Source organism: Athene noctua, chromosome Z (genome assembly GCF_965140245.1).
Source record: "Athene noctua chromosome Z, bAthNoc1.hap1.1, whole genome shotgun sequence".
Lineage (NCBI taxonomy): Eukaryota > Metazoa > Chordata > Aves > Strigiformes > Strigidae > Athene > Athene noctua.
Genome location: NC_134077.1, coordinates 80,346,645 through 80,374,097, shown reverse-complemented (window position 1 = coordinate 80,374,097; position 27,453 = coordinate 80,346,645). Strand labels below are relative to the sequence as shown.

The 27,453-nt window shown below is 37.7% G+C and overlaps 1 protein-coding gene across 1 annotated transcript; it reads left to right on the top strand.

The window, feature by feature from the left end:
- Window positions 1-658: 658 nt before the first annotated feature.
- Window positions 659-27,453, top strand: PTBP3 (polypyrimidine tract binding protein 3). The gene is made up of 13 exons (XM_074931670.1): window positions 659-713; window positions 4,099-4,259; window positions 6,249-6,395; window positions 11,005-11,166; window positions 12,812-12,922; window positions 16,342-16,507; window positions 19,704-19,781; window positions 20,381-20,475; window positions 24,014-24,047; window positions 24,679-24,771; window positions 25,285-25,501; window positions 26,568-26,645; window positions 27,321-27,453. Exons 1-13 carry the CDS (start codon window positions 689-691, stop codon window positions 27,451-27,453), a joined length of 1,500 nt encoding a protein of 499 aa, XP_074787771.1. The 5' UTR covers window positions 659-688.

Sequence of the window (27,453 nt, the reverse complement as noted above, 5' to 3'; positions counted from 1 at the left end):
AGAAGAGCTTAACTGGCAGCTAGGTGCTGATTTTTTTGCATGAGGAACCTGTAATGCTCAAACTCTTTTCTGTTTAGTAGTTAGAGTCTCATTGTCAGTATTCTTAAAGCATATGCTTTGATCTTCAGTATTTTTTATAAATATGATCCACCATCAAACTCTTAGGATAAGAATTAGCTTTGGAAAAAAGTGCCATAGGTTTATTTAAATATGTCTTGAGTTAATTTTTGCTCAAGGTCCACCGTATCCAGTCAAAAATGCTGACCTTATCTATGTTGCTGTGTGTTTACTCATATCTGGAAGCAATGTTGTATTGCAGACCCAGTGTCAGCAGTCAGCTCACTTCTTTTCATAAGCATGTTGTTATTGATCTTTTAAAATGTAAACCGTAGTAGGATAAATAATAAGAGAAGTAAGAAGTATAACACGGCTGAACTTGCTAACATCTTGAGACAGAAGGAAAAGTTGTGTGGTTGGCATTTTTTTTCCCTGAAAAATAAGTTAACAGCAAGAGTAGATAATATATATAGAAAGGAGTTGTTCTTGGGAAGACTGAATCACGGAAATCGTTGTGCTTTTATATCAAGCTCTTTCACTGTAACAGTGTTTACTAGTAATCTTGTCTTATTTCTTTTAGAGTGAACCTGGCAATCTTCTTTTATCTGGTGTCACTAACAGGCCTTTTACCATGGACAATTCTACTCCATTGACAGGTATATGTAAAAAAAGATTTTTATCACAGTTCTTCAACAGTGTGTTTTCTCTGTAAATGTTTGGTGGGTTTTTTTGGTATTCTCTATTGCACCATGAACAGCCTCACAAATCTTTCTTGATCTGGTTCAGTACATTTGTGCACAGATTGTTCTTCAACAGAATGTTTTTTTGGGAGGTGGTGGGGAATTGAATAGACAGATGCAAGGTAAGGAAACTGGGTCTATTTGAGCAATGTGATGACTCAGTGTGAAGCCACAGCCACATTATGCTCTGCCCCACTCCATGTATTAAGAATCATAGAATGGTTTGGGTTGGAAGGGACCATAAAAGGTCATCTAGTTCCAACCCCCCTGCCATGGGAAGGGACAGCTTCCACTAGACCAGGTTGGCCATGTGTAGTTTATACCTTTAGATTCTTCTAGATGTGGGTTGGTGGGCTTGGGGGTTGTTGAAGAGTTTTATTCCTGCCCCCCATCCCCCTCAGTATGACCATTGTCTGACCTTTCTTCTTGGGGCCTGCATTGTGACATCTTTACAGAGTCGCTCAAGTTAGGGAGGTTCAGCCCCAGAAAAGCACGATCCCACCTGTGGGAGCCCTTCATCTCACCACATCTTTCTGCTGTTGCCTGCACAACAGCAACATGTCCAGAGACCCTGTCCTTTACCAAAGTTCCCCATTGGATGTTTGAGACATTAACTATGGTTTCATCAGACTGTCACAGATGTCCAGAGGCTTCTCCTTGGCTTGAAACAGCATTAGCTTACAACTCAGTAATTTAACAGCTGATATATTTCAGGTCTGTGTAGATGGTATTTTTGTGAGAAGAAACCATCTGGAAAGGAATATAAATTTGTATTGAGTTCAAGTGGCTTTTATTAATTATCAGTGCAACCACTGATCCTTCATAGTGGCATCCAGGATATTAAACTTTAAAATAAGATAGGCATGTTTTTCTCCTCATAAATCCAAACCTCCCTCTAATTCTCATTGGTAACTCTATACTTTTAGTGTGGGTTTATATGATCTCTGTTGAGATGCGTATCTTTACCTAATGCAACTTCACCTGCAGTGTTTTTTCCATCTGGTGGGTCACATATCTAAAAAATGTTTTGGGTTTCTTGATCTGAGGCCACTCACTTGGGAAATATATTTCATAACAGTCATGAATCATGTTTGTAACAAGCTTCCTTTTGTAACACCAGGCCCCAAATTTCACTTTGTTCACAAGACTTCTCTTATCTTTGTCTGAAAGCATTTTTTGCTTTCACCCAGTTGAGCATAAAATTCAGAAGAGGTGATGGCCTTGGGCATGCTTTAAAGAACTGTTGAATCAATTCTGAAATTTAGATGCCAGAAAAAAAAATCACTCGGCATCAAAACTGATATCAAACAACAGCTGAAGAAAGAAGGATGGCTTAAAAAAATGCTGAGGTCTTTATACTTGGGATGGAACAAGGGCTAGCTTTTATTGCTGATTTAGTTCCACAAAACTTTATATAATTACAACAGGAAAAGAAGCACTTTAGTGTTTTTATGTCAGGTGTTGGTCACTGTGCAGAAGCTAAATGAACTAGAGCTAATACATGCTTGCCAATGGGTAGATAGTGAAATAGAGGATGCACACTGTGTGTACACAGGCTGAAATGGTTCGGGTAAGCACCATCATTTTTGGCTGAATGCCTGTCCTGAAAACTCTGTGAAGATGTAGAGAGAAAATGCTGTGCTTGCCACTTAGTTCCATATTGTCATCTCTGATAATGAGGCAGAACCCAGAAGATATTGCTTCTGTGAGAGTCTCACATCTTAAACTAAAGGCAAAATTCCTGTTAGACTTAATTTCCTGCTTTCTTTAGTCAAGCTTAGTAAACTCAAGGACATCTTGTCGACTCTGAACCTGAAAAGTAGATTTAACAAATTAAGATGAGGTTTTAGGCTTTAGGAGTAATATATCCTATTGTGGCTTGGTACTGATATGCATTTAATATATTTCTGTTTGTCTTGAAGTCTCATCCCCAACACATGTACCACATGTTCACATTTTTCAGAATGCGCACAGAGCACATGATGCTATTTAAAACTCTTTGATGGAAAAATCAATGCATAACAGACTTCTTGTTTTGCAGGTGGGGGAATTAGTTAACTTGGCTTATGAGTGTGCCATGTTTGGGGCTTAGATCATCTAACTTTGAGTTTTACAGTCTTACACTAGTAAAAAAACCCTCTGAAGATCCTTATACAGAATGACTTATGTGAACCACTTCTCAGCCTTAGATTGTACTCAGTCTAAAGCAAAATCTGAAATAACTTACTAAGTTCATACAGGTATTTTTTCTAACCTTTTGTGATCATCTTTGGAAGACCAAATGCAACACATAAGTTGTTAAAGCTATCTCTCTTGTGGGAGTGAGGCTGTGGCACATAAGTAAAATATGAATGCTGTTTCTTCCTCTAACTGCATACCTTAAGTTAAACTTCATAACTTAAGTTAAACTTCAACACAATTTCTATCAAATATGCTCTCTTTCCTCTCAGTTTAGGATATTTTTTTCAAAAAGTCTCATAAACCTCTGTAGCTTGCTTTAGGAGAATCTCTTACTGGGATCTGTGGCTTGGCTAATGAATTTTAGTACTTTAAGTTATACTTCATTGTGATAACTTCTATAAAAATATGCCTGTTCCAGGTATGATGTTCTGCTTAAAAGTGCTCTCAAAGACTCAGAGCCATCTTCTTGAAATGTAATCATTTGTCACTTTCCTGTTTACAGGATTCAAACAGCCATATGTTAAAAAACCCAAAAAGGCAGTTTGACAAAGTGGAAAAATTTAGAATCTGTAGGGATCTTGTGCCTCACTGCTTTCTATCTTTTATGAGGACTTTTAAAAATTTACAATCATGTGGGACAACAGGCTTTCATTAATAAAATTAAAGAACTTATTTGAGGTAGCAACAGAATCTGAGAAACATATCATGCAGGAAGATAAGTTAGTAATAAAAAATGGACATATTACCTCCCAATTACTACTTGTCCTTCTTCTATGTAATTAACATTTAGTAAATGTTACATGGGCAGCTGGGAGAAGTTATTGGCCTCTGTCTGTAAAACTTAAAAAAACACAAACAAACAAAACCCCAAGGAAATAAACAAACCAACCAACCCAAACTAAAGCAAAAAAACACACCCCATGCTCCCCTTGCAAAGGAGATTTGAAACAGCTGAAGGGTTTTAAAATGTCCTTTGGTGATATGTGAACTGTCCTTTCCTAGGATTCAAATAACTAAGTCAATGTCAGTGAACAGTTTATCTCTTTTAGGTTTTGGTATTTATACTGTGCAATAAGTTTGTCTTGTTTGCTTGTCCATCCATCTCCCTAAAATATTTCAGATAATGGGGAAGAAAAGAAGAAATTTGAAGGAGACAGACCCCCTTCGCGTGTCCTTCATCTTTATCAAGTTCCAGTTGATGCTACAGAAGCAGAAATCACTTCATTAGGCCTCCCTTTCGGTAAAGTAACAAATATCTTGATGCTAAAAGGAAGAAATCAGGTATGTAATTTTCAATAATTCAATTGTAAGAGCAAGGCTGTTGGTGTGGTTCATATTATGACCCTTTTGGTGTTGGATTTGAATGAAATGCTTGCAACAGTGTGTAAATATTTCATTGATACCTCAGTATTTTCATATTTTCAAATGTGAAGAGATGTCTTGATATTTATTTTAAGTTTTTAATATACTTCTGGATTAAATAATCTAGTAACTTTTTAATAATATTGCTGAACACTAAATCTACCTTATGTAAGAATATCTAGATGGTAAACAACTACATTGTCACTACTGATGTCAACATATGTCTTGAAATAACCTGCCTGATTAGATCAACAGCCTGCATGTTAACCCTTTAAAGTGAAATAAATTATTTAGGGTTTTTTAAATCCTTTTAGATAAGGCATGGTAGTTCACATCATGAATAAAAATTAAAATCCTAAAAATAATAGACATTTATTTAAAAATTGTCTAGAGTACTGAGCTAGGTTAATATAATCACAGAATGTTTGGGGCTGGAAGGGACATTAAAAATCATCTAGTTCCAACCCCCTGCCATGGGCAGGGACACCTTCCACCAGCCCAGGTTGCTCAGAGCCCTGTCCAGCCTGGCCTTGAACACTGCCAGGGAGGGGGCAGACACAGCCCCTCTGGGCAGCCTGTGCCAGTGTCTCACCGCTCTCACAGTAATGAATTTCCTCCTTATATCTAATCTAAATCTACCCTCGTTCAGTTTAAAACTGTTACCCCTCATCCTATCCCTACACTCCCTGATGCAGAGTTCCTCCCCATCTTTCCTGTAGCCCCCTTTAAGCACTGGAAGGCCACTCAAGGGTCTCCCTGGAGCCTTCTCTTCTCCAGGCTGAACAACCCCAACTCTCTCAGCCTGTCTTCACAGGGGAGGTGATCCAGCACCCTGAGCATCTTTGTGATCCTTCTCTGGACTTGCTCCAACAGGACCGTGTTTTTATGTTGGGGGCCCCAGAGTTGGACACAGCACTGCAGATGGGGGCTCATGAGAGCAGAGTAGAGGGGGCAGCAGTTCTTTTGATGAAGCCCAGGACACAGTTGGCTTTCTAGGCTGTGAGAACAAATCGCTGGCTCATAGTCAGTTTTCCATCCACTACTATCCCCAAGTCCTTCTCTGCAGGACTGCTCTCAATCCACTCATCGCCCAGCCTGTGTCTGTGCTTGGAATTGGCCCGACCCATGTGCAGGACCTTGCACTTGGCCTTGCTGAACTTCATGAGGTTTGCACAGGCCCACCTCTCCAGCCTGTCCAGGTCCCTCTGGATGGCACATCCCTTCCCTCCAGCTTGTCAACCACACCACACACACAGTTTAGTGTTGTCAGCAAACTTGCTGAAGGTACACTCAATCCCACTATCCATGTCACTGATAAAGATGTTAAACAGCGCTGGTCCCAACACTGACCCCTGCTGAACACCACTCGTCACTGCTCTCCACTTGGACATGGAGCCGTTGACCACAACTCTTTGAGTGTGACCATCCAGCCAATTCCTTATCCACTGAGTGGTCCATCCATCAAATCTATGTCTCTCTAAATTAGAGACAAGGATGTCATGCAGGACAGTGTCAAATGCTTTGCACAAACTCTTAGATATTTAGTGTTCTGTTCCTAGTTTTTCAATCACTGTGTATCGTTTACCTAGGTAATACTGCTTGGATTCAGGAATCTATGATTAGCAATGAGGTATATCTAGCGACATTGCTTCCCATATGTCATACTTATTCCATCTCTTCTTTAATGAGTTATTCAGCTTCACAATGTAAAACCTTTTAAGAAAACCCACAAATTGAATATCCCGATAAACACACACCCACAAATACATTTTAATGCTGAGCAGATCAGTGCTGTACTTTCATATGTATTTTCTAGTGAGAGTTGAATTGGGAATAAAATGGTGCTTCAATGCTTTCTTCTCTCTTGAAAATAAAACAACACTGAAAATTGTTACGTATTTGTTGCAGGCACTTTTGGAATTGGATTCGGAAGAAGCTGCTGTTAATATGGTGAACTATTATGGTCATGTTGTACCTCATCTCCGCAGTTATCCTATTATTATTCAGTTTTCCCATTACAGAGAATTTAAGACTGAGCATCTTCCTAGTCAGATTGTAAGTACAATATTTCCATTTAACAGAATAGACTTGCACAAGTTGTGTACTCATTTTGGCTAGGATAGAGTTTATTTTCTTCATAGTAGCTTCTTATGCTTACATACTGTCAAGGCATTTTCTGCTTTTCACACTGCCCTGCCAATGTGAACACACAAGAAGCTGTGAGGGGACACAGCTGGGACAGCTGACCCCAACTGAGCAAAGGTATATCCCACCCCATATGAGATTGTGCTCTGCAGTGAAAGCTGGAGGAAAAAGGAGGAAGGTGGCACATTTAGAGTTACAGCTTTTTTCTTACCAAATAACTGTTATATGTGATGAAGGCCTACTTTCCTGAAACTGGACGAACACCTGCCTGCTGATAGGAAGTAGTAAAGGAATTGGTTATTTCGCCTTGGTTGCATGTGCAGCTTTGGCTTTACCTATTAAACTGTCTGTATCTCAGCCCATGAGTTTTACCCTTCTGATTCTCTCCCCCGTCCTGCTGGAGGTAAGTGACCATTTAGCTGCCTACTAGGGTTAAACCAGAATATTAGTAAAAAAACCAGATTACTTTCCACTACACCAACAGCTAAATTCTGATAGCTATTATTTCTGTCATTATCTCAGCATAACTTCTTTTAGACAGGGACTTCTCAATATCTGTAAAAATACTGTGGAGGAGCTCCAGCTCAAGAATGGTTCATCCTGATGAGCAGGAAATCAAGTGAAGGTGTCAGGAGGACTGCTTAGATGAGCAAGGAGCTCCTGACTGTACTCAGACACAAAAAGAGAGGCATAGAAAAGATAGAATCATGGTCAGGTGAACCAGAAGGAATATAGAGTGTTATCTGAACACGGAAGGATGTGGTTAGGAAAGTCAAAGACCACGTGGACTTGGCTCTGGTGAGGGGCATGAACAGGAACAAGAAAGTTTCCTCAGAATGTATCAACAACAGAAGAAAGGTTTAGGGAGTATGTGGGCCTGCTGCTGAATGGGGCAGGGGCCCCTTGTGACAGAGGACATGGAAAAGGCTGAGGTACCGGATGCCTCCTCCTCAGTCTTTAATGTTTAAAACTTTCCCATGGGAATATCAAGGAACTGAGAACAGTGGGAAAGTCTTGATGAAGAAAATAGAAAAGAATTTCATTAGGGAACACTTAAATAAACTGGATAAACAAAAGTGTCCCTAATGAGATGCACTTGTAAGTGCTGAGGGAGCTGGCTGATCATTGCAAGGCTACTCTTACAATCTTGGGAAGGTCATGGCATTAGAGGAGGTTCCTGAGGACTAGGAGAAAGCAAATCTCTCTCCTGTCTTAAAGAAGGGCAAGAAAGAAGATCGAGGGAACCACTGGCTGATCAGCCTTACCTCAGTCCCTGAGAAGGTAATGGAGCAACTAATCCTGGAAACCATTTCCGAGCATTCTAAGGATGAAAAGATGATTGGGAAAAGTCAGCATGGGCTTGTGAAAAGGAACTAATGACTCACCAATGTGATAGCATTTTACAGTGAGATGACTGATTTGGTGGATGAGAGGAGAGCATATCACGTTGTTTATCTTGACTTTGGTAACACTTCTGACATTGTTTCCCATAACATCCCAACAGACAAACATTAAAAACAGTCTGGATACGTAGACTGTGAAGTGAAATGTAAAAATGATTGTGACCAGTGGTGTGAGGTCCAGCTGGGGGCCAGTTGCTATTGGAGAACCCTAGGGGTTGATACTCTGTCCAATACCATTTAACATCTCCATTAATGTCCTGCATGATGGGATGGAGAATGTCTTTAGCAAGTTTGTTGACAATGCAGATCTGGGAGGAGCAGTTGACAGCCCAGATAGTTGTTCTGCCATTCAGAGGGACCTTGAAAAGCTGGAGAAAGGAACTGACAGGAGGAACCTCATAAGTTCAATAAAAGGTAATGCCAACTCCTGCACCTGAGGAGGTGTAACCCCAGGTACCGTTGTACAGTGGGACCAACCATCTGGAAAGCAGCTTGGCAGAGAAGGACCTGGGGGTCCTGGTGAACAACACACATGCCCTTGCAGCAAAGGCCAACAGCCTCCTGGGCTGCTGAGGAAGGCAGAGTGTTGCTAGCAGATTGAGGGATGTGATCTTCCTCTCTAATCAACACTGATGAGATATATCTAGGATGCTGTGTCCAGTCCTGGGCTCCTCAGTATAGGAGAGACACGGACATAGTGGAGCAAAAGAAGCAAAAGTCTATGAGAATGGTTAAGGAACTGGACCATCTGTCATACAAGAAGGGCCAGAGAGAGCTGGGACTGTTCAGCATGAAGAAGAGAAGGCTTGGGAAGAGTAATGAAGGTGGAGACAAGACTCTTCAGTGGTGCCCTGTGATAGGACAAGGGGCAATGGGCATAAATTCACGTACAGAAAACTCCACTTAAACTTAAGAAAAAGCTTTTTTTACTGTGAGTGTGGTCAAACATTGAAGTGGGTTGTCTGAGAGGTTGTGGAGTCTCCATCCTCAGCTGCATTTAAAAACTTGATTGGAAGCAGTCCTAAGCAGCCTGCTGTAGATGATGCTGCTAGTACTTTCTACACTACTTAGAAATATTTGCTTATAATGTTTTGAAAGAACTCTTGCCATTCCAAGGCTTTAATATTAGGTAACAGCTTTCAATAGCTTCAGAATATGAAAAAAATGTCTTCTCCAGTAAATAATTTCTCTGAATACTTACTCCTCAATTTTTCCCCCTATTAACTGTGTCTATAACATGATAGCAGAAAAGCTACAAAAACATACCGCTTCAGGTATGTTTACTGAGTTAACAGTTAGAAGTTAAAAAATTAACTTTTCTTAAAGTTAATTGTTAATCATGGGTCTGTAGATGCTATCTGAAGAACATTTGGAAGACCAAACCCAGCTGATACATGATGAACTACTTTCTGCCCCAAAAGCAGCTATTTTGAAGCTTTTTACTTTATCAGATATGGGTGCTTTTGTGAGGGGTCTTGTAACCTGCTGTTGCAAGATGTGTGTTGTTGGCACTGTTCCAAGGCCTTGCAGACTCAGGAATAGCAAATAATCATATTGAAGTTGTTCAAGTTTATTCTTAATACTGTTATCTTAGAAAAATATGGATAAATATGGAAAATACAGATGTTTTAACTGATAAAACATCAGTTTTATATGTATATTCACACCGAACACCAGAATTAATTTCTTCCTTGTCTTTTTGAAATACTGAAAATTGATTTCTTAAGAATATGATCTGAGCATTGCAGATGACTGAATTAAATCCTAATCTCTAAACAAGGAAATACTCTTTACGTAAGATCAAAGTATACAAGCCATTATATTGTAGTTAAATTCTGTTTAGATTTTTGGATCCTGGAGGAATCGCAATTACCTCCCACTTAGATATAGAAATTATGTAATACAATGTGTGTATCATGATTTTGTTTTCTATAAGAATGTTGCAACTAGTGATTAGGGCAAAAATCAGTGCTTATTTTCAATTTGTGCTGACACAAAAGTTACTGAAGTCTTGCCAGGTTTTCAATCTGATAAATGTTATTTGTTTCTTTCCTCATCTGAGATTGGTGGATTGCTTTGTTATGTGCAAAACCAGATAATTTTTTTTTTTTGATTATGGATGTGATGCATGTAACAGCCTCAGGAAAATATTTGCAAATAAGTCTTCTTGTATCCATTTCTCAGACTTTTCAACTCAGTGTATGTAACTTACTTTCTCCTTCTATAAAAAAAACATTGTCTACTTAAAAAAAAAATTTCTTGCACTTGCATTTGAATTTTATTTAAATTTTAGAGACCCCAGCAGAACAGATAAACACTGTATTACTGACCTAGTGTCTAGGCTCAAGCCTGAAGTACAGATTATTTTGTAGGGTTACATGTTTCTGAAACTGGGTAACATGTTTACCGTGTGCCATGTTTAGTCCATCTTCCAATGAAATGGTGTTACTGAGATGTGACTTCGTCACAGCACTACATTTGGACTAGTGAGAGCATAGTGCTTTCAGCAGTAGTCTGAAGACCTTTTTGAGAAAGCCCATCAAAAACAAATGTAGAGACTTCCAAAGTCCCAGTGAGGCAGATTGAGGAGTGAGATTTAAAGATTTATTTTTTTTGTGATTGATAGCATGTCTTAGAAAAAAGAACAGAGTATGCACCTTTAAGCGTATGCCCAGCAAAACTTAGTTTCTGAAGAGAATGAAATCCTCATAAAGCAGAGCAAATTGGTTTTGGTATACTGACTGGTTTTTAGTCTATTGCAATATTGTTGTCATAATGATTTGTTGGAAAATCTCTAGAATGACAAGAGCTTACTGAATCAAAGTAAAACTGTGTCTATATGGCATTACAAAGTACCAACAGTTTAACTAAAAAAGAAAGTCATAATCCTGTAAAAGTATGATCTTATTTCTTTTAGGGGAGGGGGAAGGAAGAGGTGTGACTTACCTATTAATCTGGGATTTGAATCAACAATCAGATACAGAGAATATGTTATTTTTTAAAATTGCATTTTAAATGCATTTTTTGTGCTGTTCTTTGTAAGAGAACTTTGTTTAGAAATGAATAATTTGTACATATGTAAGTTAATTGTTGTCTCTGCTGTGTCATGATTTCAGAAAGTCCAAGAAGCATTGCAAACTGTGAATGATGTTGTGTCTGTAAACCAGGCTGATACAAATGTTGGTGCTGTAGGTGGGCTTGCTCAAAGTCACACTTCTGTTCTTCGAATCATAATTGAAAAGCTCTTCTACACTGTCACTATAGACATGCTGTATCAGGTAATGAGTATTGCTAAAAATAAAAAAAAAAAAAGTTAAAATCTGTTCCAAGGTTAACATTGTCAATCCATTAACTTTTTTTAAAAAAAAAAGTTTTGCTTTTTTTACTAAGCAGGCAGCGGCAAAGGAGATTCATGTTAATTTACTTTAATACATGCTTATTTCAGTGCAGCAGAACTGTATTTTCCATCATTGAATTGCCAATGACCCTCGCTCAACTACTTTTGCCATAGGTCTAGAAAATTAAGCAGTTTTTGAGAAGGGAATATATTTGCAGTTTTTAACAGGGGACGGCCTCCTCTAAATAAAGCAGCACTTTGTGCCTAACGTCTACGATGTAACATTACTTTGTAAGCGTGGTAAGGTTAATGGAAAGGAAGTTTCACTGATAACTATAGTATCATATGGAACACTAGTAGGCAAGCTATCATCGAAAACTTCGATTGAATTTTGTAAGTTACAACTGTTTATCAAGAAACTAACAATTTTTCTACCATAATTCACCTTAAAATATTTATTCGAAGAAACAGAATATTCAGTTACTTTCGCAGAAACAAAATTGATGTATACAGCGGGTTTTAGATTTTAAACCTAACAGGAATACACTGAATTTCATGCAGATAAACATGGAAAAGCCTATGTTCAGAAGCTGTATTTAGGCCTTTTTTAAGAGGAAGTGCTTTATGAACAGGAACTCAATAGCTAATTTTAAATTGCTGTGAAAAAGACTTCTGTCTTCTACCACAAAACAATGACTGCAGCTTACAAAGCTTGTTTCTGAGAGACTGAAAAGTGGGCACAAAGGGTTAGGACAGTGTCTCTTGTATTCATGATTCTAGGCCTAATAGTCTGGCAAGAGATGCTTGTCCTTTTCTCTGGCCTTTCTTTCCATTCCAGGCTTAATACTTGTCTGGGAAGTTCTGCTTTCCTGACTTTGCATCAGTTCTAACAATTTGTTCTGAAACTGTTAGTACTTCCCAAACTCATCTTTCCTCTTCCACTGTTAATTTGGACATAGTTTTTCTGCACTTGCATATATGTTCTAGCTATACTTTTGTCCTCATTTTTTGTGGCTTTCCTTTTGTATAGACACCTTCATGTAGTACACAGTCTCATTTTGAGCATATATATATTTAACTAGGTCTTTGTCTTGCTTTTTTCCTCTGTCTTCTAGTTTGGACAGTGGATCTTTGTAATTAATTTGTAGTCACATCAACTATTTAAGGTGTATTTTTGGTCACCAAACTTGCAGAATTTGATTGAAATACAGATTGTAAAGGTGGATACCTTGAAAGGCAGTTTGCAGTTCCCATCTCAACTGACTTGTGAAAGTCCATTTATCAAACAACAGCTTTGATTATCCACAATTTCTCTGCAGACATTGGACAAATGCCTGTTTGGGCTAGCCTCCCCTGCTGTTAGTTGAACACGCATTGCTCAATCTTCAAGAAAATTTTATCCTTCTTCCCCATCTTTTGTAGCCTCTTTTAATTATTTTTTTAAACTGAAACAAAATTCTGAGTTCACTGTTCAGCTCTTACAAAAGAAATCAATTTTCAGAAATCTATGTGAAGTATTAAATACTAGTTTTTAGTGTTCATGAATTATTCATTGTTTCTGAATGTCAATGTTTTTTCCTTTTTAGATTTTTTCTAAATTTGGATTTGTCTTGAAGATTATAATGTTCATTAAGAACAATAAATTTCAAGCTCTGATTGAGTATGATGACCCAAGGAATGCATATTTTGCCAAAGTTGTAAGTATAGAGTATTCAGCTTGATATTTTCTTAAAATGTTTTTTTTCCTCCCAGGTAAATGGGAAACATTAGGGACAGCTTGGTCATTAACTTTTATGACTTCTCATCATTCTAACACTCTTTTTGCACATGAACAACTTTGACATCCTTCATTTGTTAAGAGGATAGCACTCGATCATCAACTGCAGACATAAATTTATAGCACACACCCCAATACCTGTATGAGTCTATCAAAACAAAAATCAGAGCTGTCAGTAGTGATCAGTGATGGTAACTGTAGTTGATCAAAGACTCTTGCCTTTCAAACTAAATGGAATATTTTCCATGAGGATCAATACTGAGTAGTGTAGTTAAATGCCCAGAGATTAGATGGATGCCAGATATTTTAGTTGTTTGAATTTTGGTGAGAATTTTACAGTAATCACTGTTTTCACCTTAAACTTCTTAATTTCAGATGAGCTGTACTGTTTTTTAAAACACACATTCTCAGTAATGAAGAAAAGCTCACCTTCTTTAAGTGTGTTTTCTGTGGTGGCTTAACCTTGGCTGGCTGCCAGACACCCACCAAGCTGCTCCCACTCCCCTTCCTGAGCAGGACAAGGGAAGAAAATAAAATGAAAAAGCTTGTGGGTCAAGATAAGGACAGGGAGATTGCTCACCAATTACTGTTACAGGCGACAGACTTAGCTTAACGAGGATTGATTTAATTTTTTGCCAATTAAAAATAGAGTATGATAGGAGTATAAAAATAAAGTAGGATAGATAGGCCCAGCTTTGTTCCTGATATCTCAACCTCCTTTCCCAGTGGCTCAGGGGATGGGGGTGCAGTCAGTTTATTGCTTGTTCCTCCCTGGCGGGGCTGAAGCTCTCCTCTGCATTCTTCCCCCTGCTCCACTGGCACCCCTCTCACGGGAGACAGTCCTCCACAACCTTTCTCCATCATGAGTCCTCCACACGGGATGTATTCTGATCGAAATGCTCCAGGGTGTGTCACCCCCACGTGTTTCAGTCCTCCCAGCCCTGAACTATAACAATGGGGGCTGCTTCCTCCCACACAGTCCTGATTTTCTTTGGGTACAGCCGCCTGCTCCGGCATGGGTCCTCCACAGGTCGCAGATGCATCTCTGCTTCCCCGGTGACCTCCATAGTGCAGGGGAGCGGCCCTGCCCTCTCCCTGCAGGATACAGGGCAGTATCCCTGCTCCAGCACACCTCTCCCGCTTCCTTCTCCTTCTTTTCACTGACCTTGGTGTTTGCATAGGTGTGCTTCTTGTAATTCTTCAAAGTTTCCCCCCCCCCCCCCCATACTTCCCTTCTTAAATACGTTATCACAGAGGCACAGCCACCATCGCTAATTGGCTGGGCCTTGGACAGACGTGGGTCTGACTCGGAGCTGGGGGAACTTCGAGAAGCTTCTCACAGCGGCCACTGCTGTAACCCCCTCCCCTGCTACCAAAAACCCCACCACACAAACAGGTACATTTTTTTTCATTTCTAGAAAATACTGTTAATTTCCTTAGTGAGGAATAGTTTGAAAATTAAATACTGAGAGCTGAGACCTCAAAGATTTTTGCAGAAGAAACAGTGGTGTTACAAATCATCAGGTTATAATACTTGAACTGTGAAGTGAAAAATAAAGACAGAAAATAAAATACATTTACTTGAAACTAAATCCGATACACTTTGTATTTCTCTTTAACCTATGTCGTCACTTCAATATTAGTAAATAAATAAAATCAGTTTGAAAGTTCCCATGGAAGGTATATAGAGGAATAGATTTTGCTAAGTATTAAGTGGTATTTAGCACTCATTTTTTTCAAAATATTATTGAAATACTAGAGTGAATAGAACTTTTATCCCACTTTTGGTATTGAAGGTTATTCTGTGTCTTTCATTCTGAAGCTGAGAATAGAATATTTATCTATCCCTACTTGCACTTTAGTCCAGTAAGTAATTCACTTAGGGATTAATAACACTTACGGATCTGGTGTAGTTGAGAACTGTCAGTGTTAGGTCAATGCTTGGACTAGATGATCTTCAAGGTCCTTTCCAACCTAGATGATTCTCTGATTAAGTATATATTGGAAAGTAGTAAAGGTAGTTGGGATTTATTGTGGTTTAACCCTGGCCAGCAACCAAGCACCACACAGCTGCTCACTCACTCTTCCCCCCTCCTAGTGGGGTGGGAAGGAGAACTGAAAAAAAAGTAAAACTTGCAGGTTGAAATTAGAAGGGTTTAATAACTAAATAAAATATCATCATAATTATGGTAGTGAAAAGGCATATAATAAAACAGAGAGAAAATAAACCCCAAGAAAAGACAAGTAGTGCACAGTGCAATTTCTCACCACCCGCTGACCGATGCCTGAGCAGCGATCAACCCCTCCCAGCCAACTCCCCCCAGTTTATATGCTGAGCATGACGTTCTGTGGTACGGAATAGCCCTTTGGCTAGTTCGGGTCAGCTGTCCTGGCCATGCTGCCTCCCAGCTTCTTGTGGACCTGCTTGCTGGCAGAGCATGGGAAACTGAAAAGTCTTTAACTTTGGATCAGCACTACTTAGCAACAACTAAAGCATCAGTGCGTTATCAACATTATTCTCACGCTAAATCCAAACCAGCACTGTACCAGCTACTAGGAAGAGAATTAACTCTAGCCCAACCAAACCCAGGACAGATTATATAGCCTGTTTGTTAGAATATTTTCTTAGAGATCAGTATTAATAATAAATGATACCTTATTAAAGATATCACAGAAATTTTCATTTCAGTTCAGATTATATTAAATACTTAAAACAAACCAGAACCTTTAGAGTGTTTTCTCTGCCTTCGTCATGATTATTTTATGATGTATAGCCAGAAAATACTACTTCAGTGATCTTTCTGAGCATAGCTGCTCTAAAAAAGATGGATTTTATAGAATCATTTAGTAGGTAATCCTTTCAGGTAGTTGTAGAGAGTGGTAAGGTCTCCCCTGAGCCTCCTTTTCTCTAGGCTGAACAACCTCAGTTCCTTCAGCTGCTCCTCATAAGACTTGTGCTCTAGACCCTTTGCCAGCTTATATAAGGGATAGTTCTAGACAATAAAAATCTCCAAATTAGTTTCACTACTAGCATCTGATATTGTCTGTTGAGTGTGAGACAAGATTAGAAGCACAGCTAGAAACAAAATCATGTTTAAAGCAATGTTTTGTGCATTGGCACAAGGCAACATCATACTTACTAATTAGTGGACTACAGTAGTACTCTATACAGGATGTTTAGATAAGGATAGTGGCAGTATAATTCTTGTTGTTTAAAAGGAGCACCTTATAAACAGAAGATTAATTTCTGTTCGGATACAATTGTGTGGTGAAAATAAACTTAGAGTGGTGGCTGACAGTATGTGTTTCTTCTCTGAAAATGTAATCATTTTTCTTCAGCATATGGATGGCCGAAGTATCTATGCTGCGTGCTGCATTCTGCATATTGATTTCTCCAGGTTATCTAAACTTACAGTAAAGTACAACAATAACAAAAGTAGAGATTTCACTCGCTTTGACCTTCCTTCTGGTGGTGGCCAATTATTCCTGCAGGCTGCTGCCTCTGGTAAGAAACCTTCACTTTTAGTGATAAATACACAGTAAGATCATTATGCTTTTTATGTTGCATTTATGCTCTGGTTTCATATCAGGTTCATAGAAGGGTACATTTTGGGTACATTTCTGTTTGTTAGATAAAGTTTGTATGGAAAGCAGGAAGTCCTCAAAATAAATGAGTATCTGAAACTATAACATGAGGAATGCTCTTGGGCAAATTCAAAGTGTTGTCAAAAAGCTACATTTGTAAAATGCTGTGAAATGTTATAATTGGTACAGGTAGTATAATAAATATTCTATATCAGAATGGTCAATGGCAGTTATCCAAAATTGACACTGGTTGCCTAATGCTCCTTGAAAAGAAGTGTTAAGGGTGTTAGCTTTTATTTGTTGATATAGGATAACTGCCTGCTGTAACAAACAAAACCATAAGAAACTTAGAAATACTACACTTACATGTGTGTTTTGTAGTCACCTTCTGAAAGATAACATTTTAGAAATTTTCTTGAATTTTAGAAGTCACTTCTATGATATAGAGGAGACAGTGTCTGCTTGAAGCCACACTGGAAAAGCCTTTTTGGCATAAATAATTCAGGTGTGCTCATTTAATCAATTTTGGGAATAATGTAAATCACCAAACAGATTAATCTGATAGTGTGGCAGAAGTGCTCAATGCAATTTGAGTGACTTTAGCTGTTTTTCTTTCTCTTTAATGACAAACTATTAGCAATAATACAGCTAAGAACTCTCTGTTGTTGAATAGATATCTAAGTGCCACCCAGTTGGTTAGAACTATAGTAAGATCTGAAGAGGAATTCCCTTTTTTCCCTTTAGCTTTCTGTAATAGCTGGGGCTGATACTTTTTTTGATAGTTGCAGATGCTTTTTTGAATAGTTGGCTTTGGTAGCTTAGATTAGAGCAAGAACATGAGTTGTACTCCTTCTCTGACTGTTTTTGCTAGTCCCCTTAAAGACAGGCCTTGGACCTTTATATAATAATGTACAACCATCTTTGTAAATTTTTTTGAGGATTTGCCGTAGAGCATCATGGAAATGTGCTGTTATAGATCTGATACATTCTGATTAGACTTACACAATTTGAAATGTTAATGAAAGGGGAAAGAACAATTAGAGTAGCTAAGGACAAACTTGCTTGTAGGGTAGAGACAACATTTTACACATGCTTTTGGAGGATAACATGTTAACGCTTCTCCATTTCCTCCCCCATTGCTCTTCCAAGCTTGTTATTGCTAGTAATCCCATTTTCAGTCTGAACACTTACTGTAATAAGTAAGAACAGTAGAGGTGCTTGTATAAAGAAGAGGCTGATGTCTAGCAAAATTTGTTTATAGTGCAGTCACAGTGAAACAGCTGCAAAAATTTTTTTCTTTAAAAAAAAAATAGCTGTAGACTGGGAGAAGCATGCTTCTAGACTTTCTGTTAGTGGTAAAAACGTACATATGTTGCCATAGGCATGTTTGCAGCCCTCAGTTGCATGACATGAGGAAAAGAATGGTGGGACACTTGTCAGCACTTACACTTCTTATGTTATTACTAATGGATGTAGTTTTGATGGAGAACTGTAAGATAACACAGATATCTATTAAATATATAGATATATAGAATGATATATCTGGTTATTCTATAGACTTGAAATTATCTTAATAGCAAAGTTGAACTGCTCTTGAAATGTCGGTTGGGTTTTTTTTTTTTCTCTCTCCCCCTTTTTCTTTTGTGGTGTTTTTTTTTTTTTTTTTTTTGTGGAAAACATGCTGCACTATAAACAAGCAGATTTTGTGAATGTTTTGCATTTTAAGAGTTCCCTCACCCAGTGACTATAAGCAGAGATGCATGAATTAGCTTGCTTTTGAAATCTAGCTGCTGGTCACAAAGTGAATTATTTTACACATAAATAAATACAACAAAGAATTCCAGTTCTTTCTGCATTAGCTCTGTGTGACAATTTTTACATGCCTGAGTTTGGTATTAGTGTGCAACATGCAGGTCTTATTTGGCAGAATAAAAGTGCTTTATCCATTTCTTCATTAAAGTTCCCACTATCATTCTTGGATTGTGAATAAGTTATTAATATCTATATTGCCAGAACTTGTCACTATAATGCACCAGTGTGTATATTTCGAGAACACAATGACTTGCTTTGGTGATAAATGTATTCAGTTTGTGTGAAAGACACTTTGTTGCTACAGATAAGAGGAGGTGTAATATGATGCAGTATTCATGAATACTCTGTCTATGGTGTCTATTTGTTGTTTTTGTAATTCATAACGGATACTTACAGTATTGCATCAACCCTGTCAATAACCATCTGTCAGTGAATGTAGCTATTTTAGTCAATGGTGGAGGTTTGAGTAGTAAAACAGACACATTGCCAGGCTTGCAAGGTGTATTGGCTGACTATGCATACCATATCTAAAAAAATGTAGTATGCTAACATGAAAGAATCCACAACTCAAGCTTGTATCTAACAGTGTCTTAGAAGACAAGTTTATTGCCCCAGGTAGCGCTTAACTCCACATACTAATGTGAAAATCACTGAGCTATCTTTGAGGCTCTTATGTTGATATTCCAAATCTGTGTTAGGGCTGTGATCACCAGGAGAACCACAAAAAACCACCGGTTATTTATGAAGTAATACAAGCTGGGAAAGTACATGTCCTTAAAAGCAAAATACGTATACTTCTATATCTCAATAGACAGTAAAATTCAGAACCTCATATTCACTGTAGTTTTTATTATTTATCCTATACTGGCTTTAGAAACATATAGGAAGTAGTTGTATCTCATCATTGCAAAATGTCTTTGGGTGTATTTCTCTCCCTAAAATTCCTAGGATGCATTTCTGTTGTGTGGAGAAAAGCTGTGGAACATTGCACCACAGGTGTCTTAACATGAATGGATGCTAATCTATGCTATGCTTTCCTATTCAAACTTGTCCAAATTACATTTTGCCCTGACTTCATTTTAGAGAGGGACATTAGAATATTTGCTTTCAAAAGTAGCTGAAAATTCTTTGTAAAACATCGAATCTTGGATTTCAATTAGAGTTTTTAACCCAAATGTTTTATAAAAGATGTAATCACAGGCCAATGTCAGAATACCAACACTGGAAGCTGACTCTCCTTGCTGAAGTCTCTTCTGTTTTCTAAAGTTTAAAAAAATCTCTTTTAATGTGTGTGCTCTCTCTAGGGAGCCAAAATACTGTCTTCCCACCATATGCAGTACCTGCTGTGTTAACTCCAACCATGGGATTTCCTCAAGGTGCTGGTAAGTTTCTATTTTCTAAAAATGTGACGTTTGCATCTGAGGCTAGTGGTCTATCTGAGTACCCCTGACTTCAGAGCAAACTATTTTCAAATATAGCAGTCAGAACACAATGTTCATCTGAGTCACTCTGATTCTTTCTCATATTATTCAGTAAAATTACTTTCTGTAATAAAAAACATATCCTGATGTAGTTTATAATTTAATAAGTGCAGAAATTAAATGCAATCATAAAGATTACCTGCAAAAGAAGAAAACTTCCATCTGTTTTTCTAAGAATCATCAGACTTCAGTGACTTTCAAAGCCAAAGCAGGAAGTGTCCCCTTTTCTGGCTGTAAAGTGAGAAATAACAGTCTTCTAGACTCAGTGATCTTTTTCTTTCTAGCACACGATAAATTTCTGTGGTAAATTATTTTTCTTCTTTCTTGAGCTGCCATTATGAACCCTTTTGGCGCAGCTGAATATTTCTTCATTTCTGGAGTGTAGGTGTTTCCTGCTTTACTGGTCAGATACTAGAAATAACTAAATTCCTTAGAAGTATTTTTTAATTGAGTATTGATGTTTTTGCCAAACATAACCTGCTTTTGTCTTCTAAATGCAGTCATCACATCTCCAATGTCTGGACAGGTGACTATTCCTGGTGGTACTGATGTTTTAAGAACTTCTGTTTTACTAGTCAACAACCTCAACCCTGAAGTAAGTATGATGGGTGGAAGGGCTACAAGTATCAATTAGTCCCAGCTGCCAGAATCCTCCTTGTAAACTGACATTAGCTGAAGGTACAAAAACAGGATAGATCTATTCTTGTCTGAGATAGTTTGTGATATTGTTGAAAATCTTCCTAACATAATTTGCTTCAGGAAACTGGTGTTAGGTGGGTAGCTGGTAATTAGGGAAGAATCTAAGATCAGATGTGAGAAATGTTTGAAGAGGTAAACATCTTATTGTTATCTCTGTTAATATGACTCCTCTGTGTGCTACTTTATCAATAGAGAAGCCAAAGTATTTTTCATTTTTTACAAAACAAGGAGAAACAGTAGGGAAGACAAAAGGAGATAAAAGCATGAGAAATCAAGTCTCTTTCAAAACACTGATAGGATCTTCCTAGTTAGAGGAAGACCTAGTGAAAGATCTAGATAGGATTTAGTCTAGAGGAAGAACACAGGTGCACTTTGCTATTGACATCACTGTAAATTAATTTTAAAAATTTAATAAATGCACGTGTTCATTGTCCATAGTACCACACAGATTTGTTTTTTTATATGTTAGTAATTAAATTGCCAAGGACAACTTGGATAGTTATTTTTATTGTGGAAATCATATAGACAGTTCTATAAGCTTACTCATATTACTCAAATATTACACATTGATCTAGGCTTAATTAAAAGCAATGTAAATCTATTTAAAAAACAAAACAAAACAAAACAAAAACAAAATCAACCTTTACCAAGGCCCTGACTTTAAAGACAATTCTACTTGACTGTTGATAAGCAGTCCTATTACAGCACTGTAAAACTGTTTTACTCACTAGATTCAATTAACCATAAAACTGATAAAATTAAGAGTTATTGGCAAAATGGAAGATATTTTCATACTACTGCAGTTCAAAAAAATGTGTTGATCAGTTCCTTTAAGTAATTGCTGTGATTCTGTTTTTGTACTAATAGCTGAAATCCCCAGTAAGCATCAAAAGAAACAGCTGCAGATTAGGACTGTAAAACAAGTCATTTTTTTTATTTGTCGGTATGTCTCATCCATTAATTTCTGATGATTGCTGTGCATGTACTTTCTGCATCTGATTATTCGAGATGATTCTCTGAGTCTTAAATGAGTGTGTTTTAAGAATAATCATATGAAGGATATGTCAAAGCTGGTTTTAGCACATTGCTGCTTTACTTAATACTAATTATATCAAAGAAGTTGTCATGTAGAACTTTGTGCTGCAACGCTTGATACAGCATAAATGTGTTAATGCTCAAATTCTTAAAGGTAAAAAATAAGAACGTACAACAAGATTAATTGTTGGAAATATAAATTGTGGTAAATACATTTCTTGGTGACTTTGTAACACTTGTTCTTCAGCAATGGTTGTCTGAGCCCTGTCACTTCTTTTTCTGTGTATGGAAAATCTGGCTTCCCTTATTTCAATTTGTATTTCCTCCTGTCCCCTAAAAACATGCTTAGTAGCAATACTGAAGTCTCGTTTGGTTAAGAAACTTCATTGAATAAACTCTGTGCTGAATTAAAATACTTGGGCCAGAAGGATAATCTCTAGAAGCATTTAAAAATTATAGTAATTGTTCTTTTTATCATCAGCATTTGAAAATAATGCTATGGGCTTATACTTGAGCTGCAGTATCTTCTGTTTTTAAATAATTTAGATATGTTTGGTAAGCATTTCAAAAGTGAGTTGTGAAGGAATAGGGCTGGAGAGTGTGACTAGTGCTTCTGATACCCAGGTATTTTTAGTACTCATTACTAGCAAAATCTTTGCCTTAGGTTTATAAAATTTCACAGAATCATACAATCATAGAATGGTTTGGGTTGGATCTAGTTCCAACCCCCCTGCCATGGGCAGGGACACCTTCCACCAGCCCAGGTTGCTCAGAGCCCCGTCCAGCCTGGCCTTGAACACTGCCAGGGAGGGGGCAGCCACAGCTTCTCTGGGGAACCTGTGCCAGGGCCTCACCACCCTCACAGGGAAGATTTTCTTCTTTATATCTAATCTAAATCTACCTTTCTTCAGTTTAAAACCATTACCCCTTATCCTATCCCTACACTCCCTGATGCAGAGTCCCTCCCCATCTTTCCTGTAGCCCCTTTAAGCACTGGAAGGCCGCTCCTTAGAGCCTTCTCCAGGCTGAACACCCCCAACTCTCTCAGCCTGTCCTCACAGTGGAGGTGCTCCAGCGCCCTGAGCATCTTTGTGGACTCCTCTGGACCCACTCTAACAAGGCCATGTCCTTCCGATGTTGGGGTCTCAGAGCTGGAGGCAGTACGGCAGGTGGGGTCTCACAAGAGTGGAGTAGAGGGGGAGAATCCCCTCCCTCGACCTGCTGGCCACAGTTCCCTCGATGCAGCCCAGGACACGGTTGGCTTTCTGGGCTGTGAGCACACATTGCTGGCTCATAGGCAGTTTTCCATCCACTAGAACCACCAAGTCCTTCTCCTCAGGGCTGCTCTCAATCCCCTCATCGCCCAGCCTGGATTTGTGCTTGGGATTGCCCCAACCCATGTGCAGGACCTTGCACTTGGCCTTGCTGAACTTCATGAGGTTTGCATGGGCTCCCCTCTCAAGCCTGTCAAGTTCCGTCTGGATGACATCCCTTCCCTCCAGCGTGTCAACTGCACCACACAGCTTAGTGTCACTGGCAAACTTGCTGAGGGTGCACTCAGTCCCACTGTCCATATCACTGATAAAGATGTTAAACAGTGCTGGTTCCAACACTGACCCCTGAGGAACACCACTCGTCACTGCTCTCCCTTAGACATCAAGCCATTGACCGCAACTCTTTGAGTGCAACCATCCAGCCAATTCCTCATCCACTGGCTGCATTAGATTGTAAATTATCTTCTTTGGTAGGCAACAAAGTGGAGCTTGGTACACACAGTTTTAATTAAAAATCCCTGAAGAATTATTTCTTTTGATATTTAGCTTTCTGTTCACAGGTTCTAATGAAACACAAGTTAAATATCAGTTTTTATATGTTTCATATGTAAGCAGCTAAATGATAGGTGTATCAGATAATCATGTCATGTTCCCAGAGATGGGGACAATTGGATTCAAAACAAGCACATTTTGATTCTACTGGTTTTAGTCTTGTAGGTGTTGTCTGCTGTTTAAAAAATACAAAGGAGTTCTTGAAATCTCTTTCTAGTTCAGCAGATTTCTTCCATTTTTCATGGAATGATCTGTTAGCTTGGAAAGAACAAGTTCAAATAATTAAACCATTTTATTAATGACTTCTTCAGCACGACAGACTGAGTCTTGACTGATGAAAGCGCATGAGGTGAAGTGTTAGCTTGTTTAAATATTTTATACATGGATAGCAAATATATATTAAGAAGAATGCTATAGATTGTAGCTGTTGCAGGGAATGGCTTTTGAAGAGACAGGTTCATGTCTTAGTGTGCATTATCTCTTCCATTCTTTTTGTTTACCATGCACTTATACAATAAGTGTCTTCATTCATGTGACTTTAAGAATAACATACTCATTTTATCATTTAAACAGGCCATCACACCATATGGACTTTTCATCCTGTTTGGTAAGATATGTCAAATACACCTTGAGAAACTACAGGGTTAGCATTCTTTTTATTTGTCTGACACATGTTGGTTAATGCAAGATCTGTTGTTCTGTCCTTGTCCACAAAACACACAAGAGAATGCACTGGTTTTAAAATGACAATAACTTGAGTCACTAGTTGTAGGCCACAGGTATAAGAAAGTCAAAATGGTTATGATGATAGAAGAATTTCAGTGTGTGGTACAATTTATTTACTATAAAGAACGGGAAAGCCAAGTTAGAAGACAAAGATTGCATCAGAGAAAATGGGCGTACAGAACTGTCACATATATTAGTTGCAGACAACAATGTTTCTTGGCCTAGTAATATTTTAATATGCCTCTGTTTAGAGGACTTTAGAGAGTTGCACTGTTTAAAAGTTGAACGTAAACATGCAGTTTTATGACTAAGATAATGGTATTTTTCCCCCATTTCTGAGCTTCAGAAAACAATACAGAAAATTTAATGCTCTCCTGTATACTAGTATTCTAACCAATCTGTTCAATGAAGTGATTATTCCTCGTAACACTAATGTTAGTCAAAAGAAACAGACTTGCCCTTGTGCTGTTTGTAATAATGTTCTGGACAAATTTCTTTTCTGGATTTCCCAGGACTGTATGGTGATGTGCAACGTGTGAAGATCACGTATAAGAAAAAAGAAACCGCTTTGATTCAGATGGCAGATGAAGTCCAGGCTGCATTAGGTACTGATTTTTAGGGCAGTTATACTTCAAACTAGCATGAGTGTAATATAGATGAAGAATTTGCCATGCGTCAGTGACAAGTATAAACAAATCCATCATTGTGATGCTTTACTACATACAAACCTTTCCTTGTATGTGTTGATAATGATCTGTTTGCTTTCATGTAAATAAATTATTCTCCTATAGTGTTTTAAAAAAATCCTGTGAATCTCAGTTTAGTAAACATTAGAATTAAAACATCATATCATTTTCCTGTAGTTAATCCTATATCTAGCTATTTAAGAATAATCAACTGCTCTTTATCAAAATGTTTTGTATTTTTGTTGCATTTAGACTGGAGGTTATTACATCCTTATATTTGTTTTAAATATAATGTTATCTACCTGGTAGATGTGGAGGTTGCAGTTTAAAATTAGAATGTGAAATCTGACCCTATATAGAAGACAATATTAGTTATCAAAGAATCCTTTTTTTCTTCCCCTTTCTTCATTTCTATTCATTTCTATTGGTTAGCTATCAAGTACTTGAATGGACAAGTGGTTTATGGAAGGGCCATCTTTATTACTTTTTCAAAATACATGACGGTTCAGCTTCTTCGTAAGGGACAAGAAGACCATGGTCTGACAAAGGACTATAGCAATAGTCCTTTACATCGCTTTAAGCAGCCTGGCTCTAGGCACTTCCTAAATATCTGTCCTCCATCAGCCACCCTGCATCTCTCCAACCTCCTGTGAGTATCTACATGTGTGGTGGTCTTGGAAAGATATTTCTCACGTTATGTTCTTAAGTTATCAAGTCTGACATAAGCTTTACATTTCCTTCGCCTTTTAATTTCCCGAGAATTTGTGTCATTCTGCTGTGTTATTAACAAAAAGTGAATCATTTATTGTTAGCAGAGAGAAATGACTGAATGTTCCTCTTTATGAGTGTTAACACAGTTTGTATTTTCTTGAGAAAATGCTTTTGGTTTTCACATGAAGTCCTGTGTTATGAATTTTTACAAAAATTTATAAGAGATGGTTTTTGAGATAATGTGCTGGACTTACATCAAATTAATCATTGGCGTAATTATTTAATGCAGATACAGTTTTTAATCATTCTAACACTTTTTATAGAACAGTTTCTAAAGAATTCAGACCTTTTACATAGAGAAAGTTGTTTAAAAATATATATTAAGAAATGTGTTCTTTAAAACTGAAACAATCTTTTTTCCTATCTAGAATGTTGTCAACAATGTGTGGAGTGACAGCCAAACATAAATTTTTACAGGCTTCTTTTGTTTGGCTGCTGGACAGGCAGGGAAAAGGGAAAACTATGGAATCTTGTCCAAATAGGGGGAAAAAAAAAAGATACTTAAAATCGCTTTTTGAGGAAAAACCAACAAACCAACCAGCAACTTGAAAATATGTGAAGCATACTTGCAGTAATTACAGGATGAGCAGTATTTCTGAAGGTATCAGTTAAGATTTCAAGTGAATTTTATGCAATCTGAATTTCCTCCTGTGGGAGGATGAAAAACAGTAAAGTATATCTGAAACATTTTTGTGTCACACTGATGCTAAATCTTAGTGTCAAAGCCTTAACTTTGTTTAACTTTGGGTTAAAGTGTTGACACAGCTTGAGTTGGTGGAGATTAGTTTTTGCTGTTCAAATTTAATTTAGAAGCCAGAACTGGCTTGAATTGACACTATTTGCAATTGATCCTACTTGATACAATTGGCAGAATTGATACTATTACAGAAATCTATGCTCTTTTACAAGTTGAGGGGGTTTTGTGTGGTTTTGTTTTTAAATAGGCCTTCTGTTAGTGCTGATGAACTGAAGAAACTTTTTGAGGAGACAGGACATACTGTGAAAGCATTCAAATTCCTTCCGTAAGTTCTCTTGTAAAAATGCTGACTAAGCTTCCATTCTGGAAAATGGCTAATTGCTTTTTTGGGTAATTCCATGTGTGTATAAATATAAACAAAATTCCATATAGGCAAAAACTAGTTATGACAATTTTTATGATAATTCTAATATTAAAATTTTAATGGGATACTATGTTAGCATAATTAAATGCAAAATATTGAGCCATTTGACAAATTCTGTATGTGCTCAAAGATAAGATTAAGAAAAGTAAATACTTTAAAAAGAAATACAAACTATGGATATGTAAAGTAGCATGTAAAAGATGACAATGAATCTGCTCTAGCATTCATTAAAATTGCTTGGCAGCAATATTTTAGCATGATCATACCTTCTAGAATAATGCTACATATATATGGACAATACAAGTGTTTCTTAAATGTCTTCCAGTCTTATTTCGACCCTATGTTTGAAGTGCAGTCTAACGGAAGAATGGCATGGCTGTAGGCCATTGGCCTGCAAGATTCATATAGTTTTGTTATCTCCTCATTTTAGCAGGTGCATAACTAGTCCTGATTCTTTTGTTGTACAAGTGCTCAGTATGTGTGATGTGGCTTAAAAAATACTTGTGTCACTTTTCTGTGTTGGCTAGTGCAATGAAAATTTGGTTAGGATTAATAAAGCTTTTTATTGTACTTCAGGAATGACTACAGGATGGCTCTTGTCCAGCTGAACTCTGTGGAAGAAGGAATTCATGCTCTCATGGAGCTTCACAATCATGACATGGGAGAAAACTATAGCCTCTCGATTTCTTTCTCTCAATTGAGAATCTGA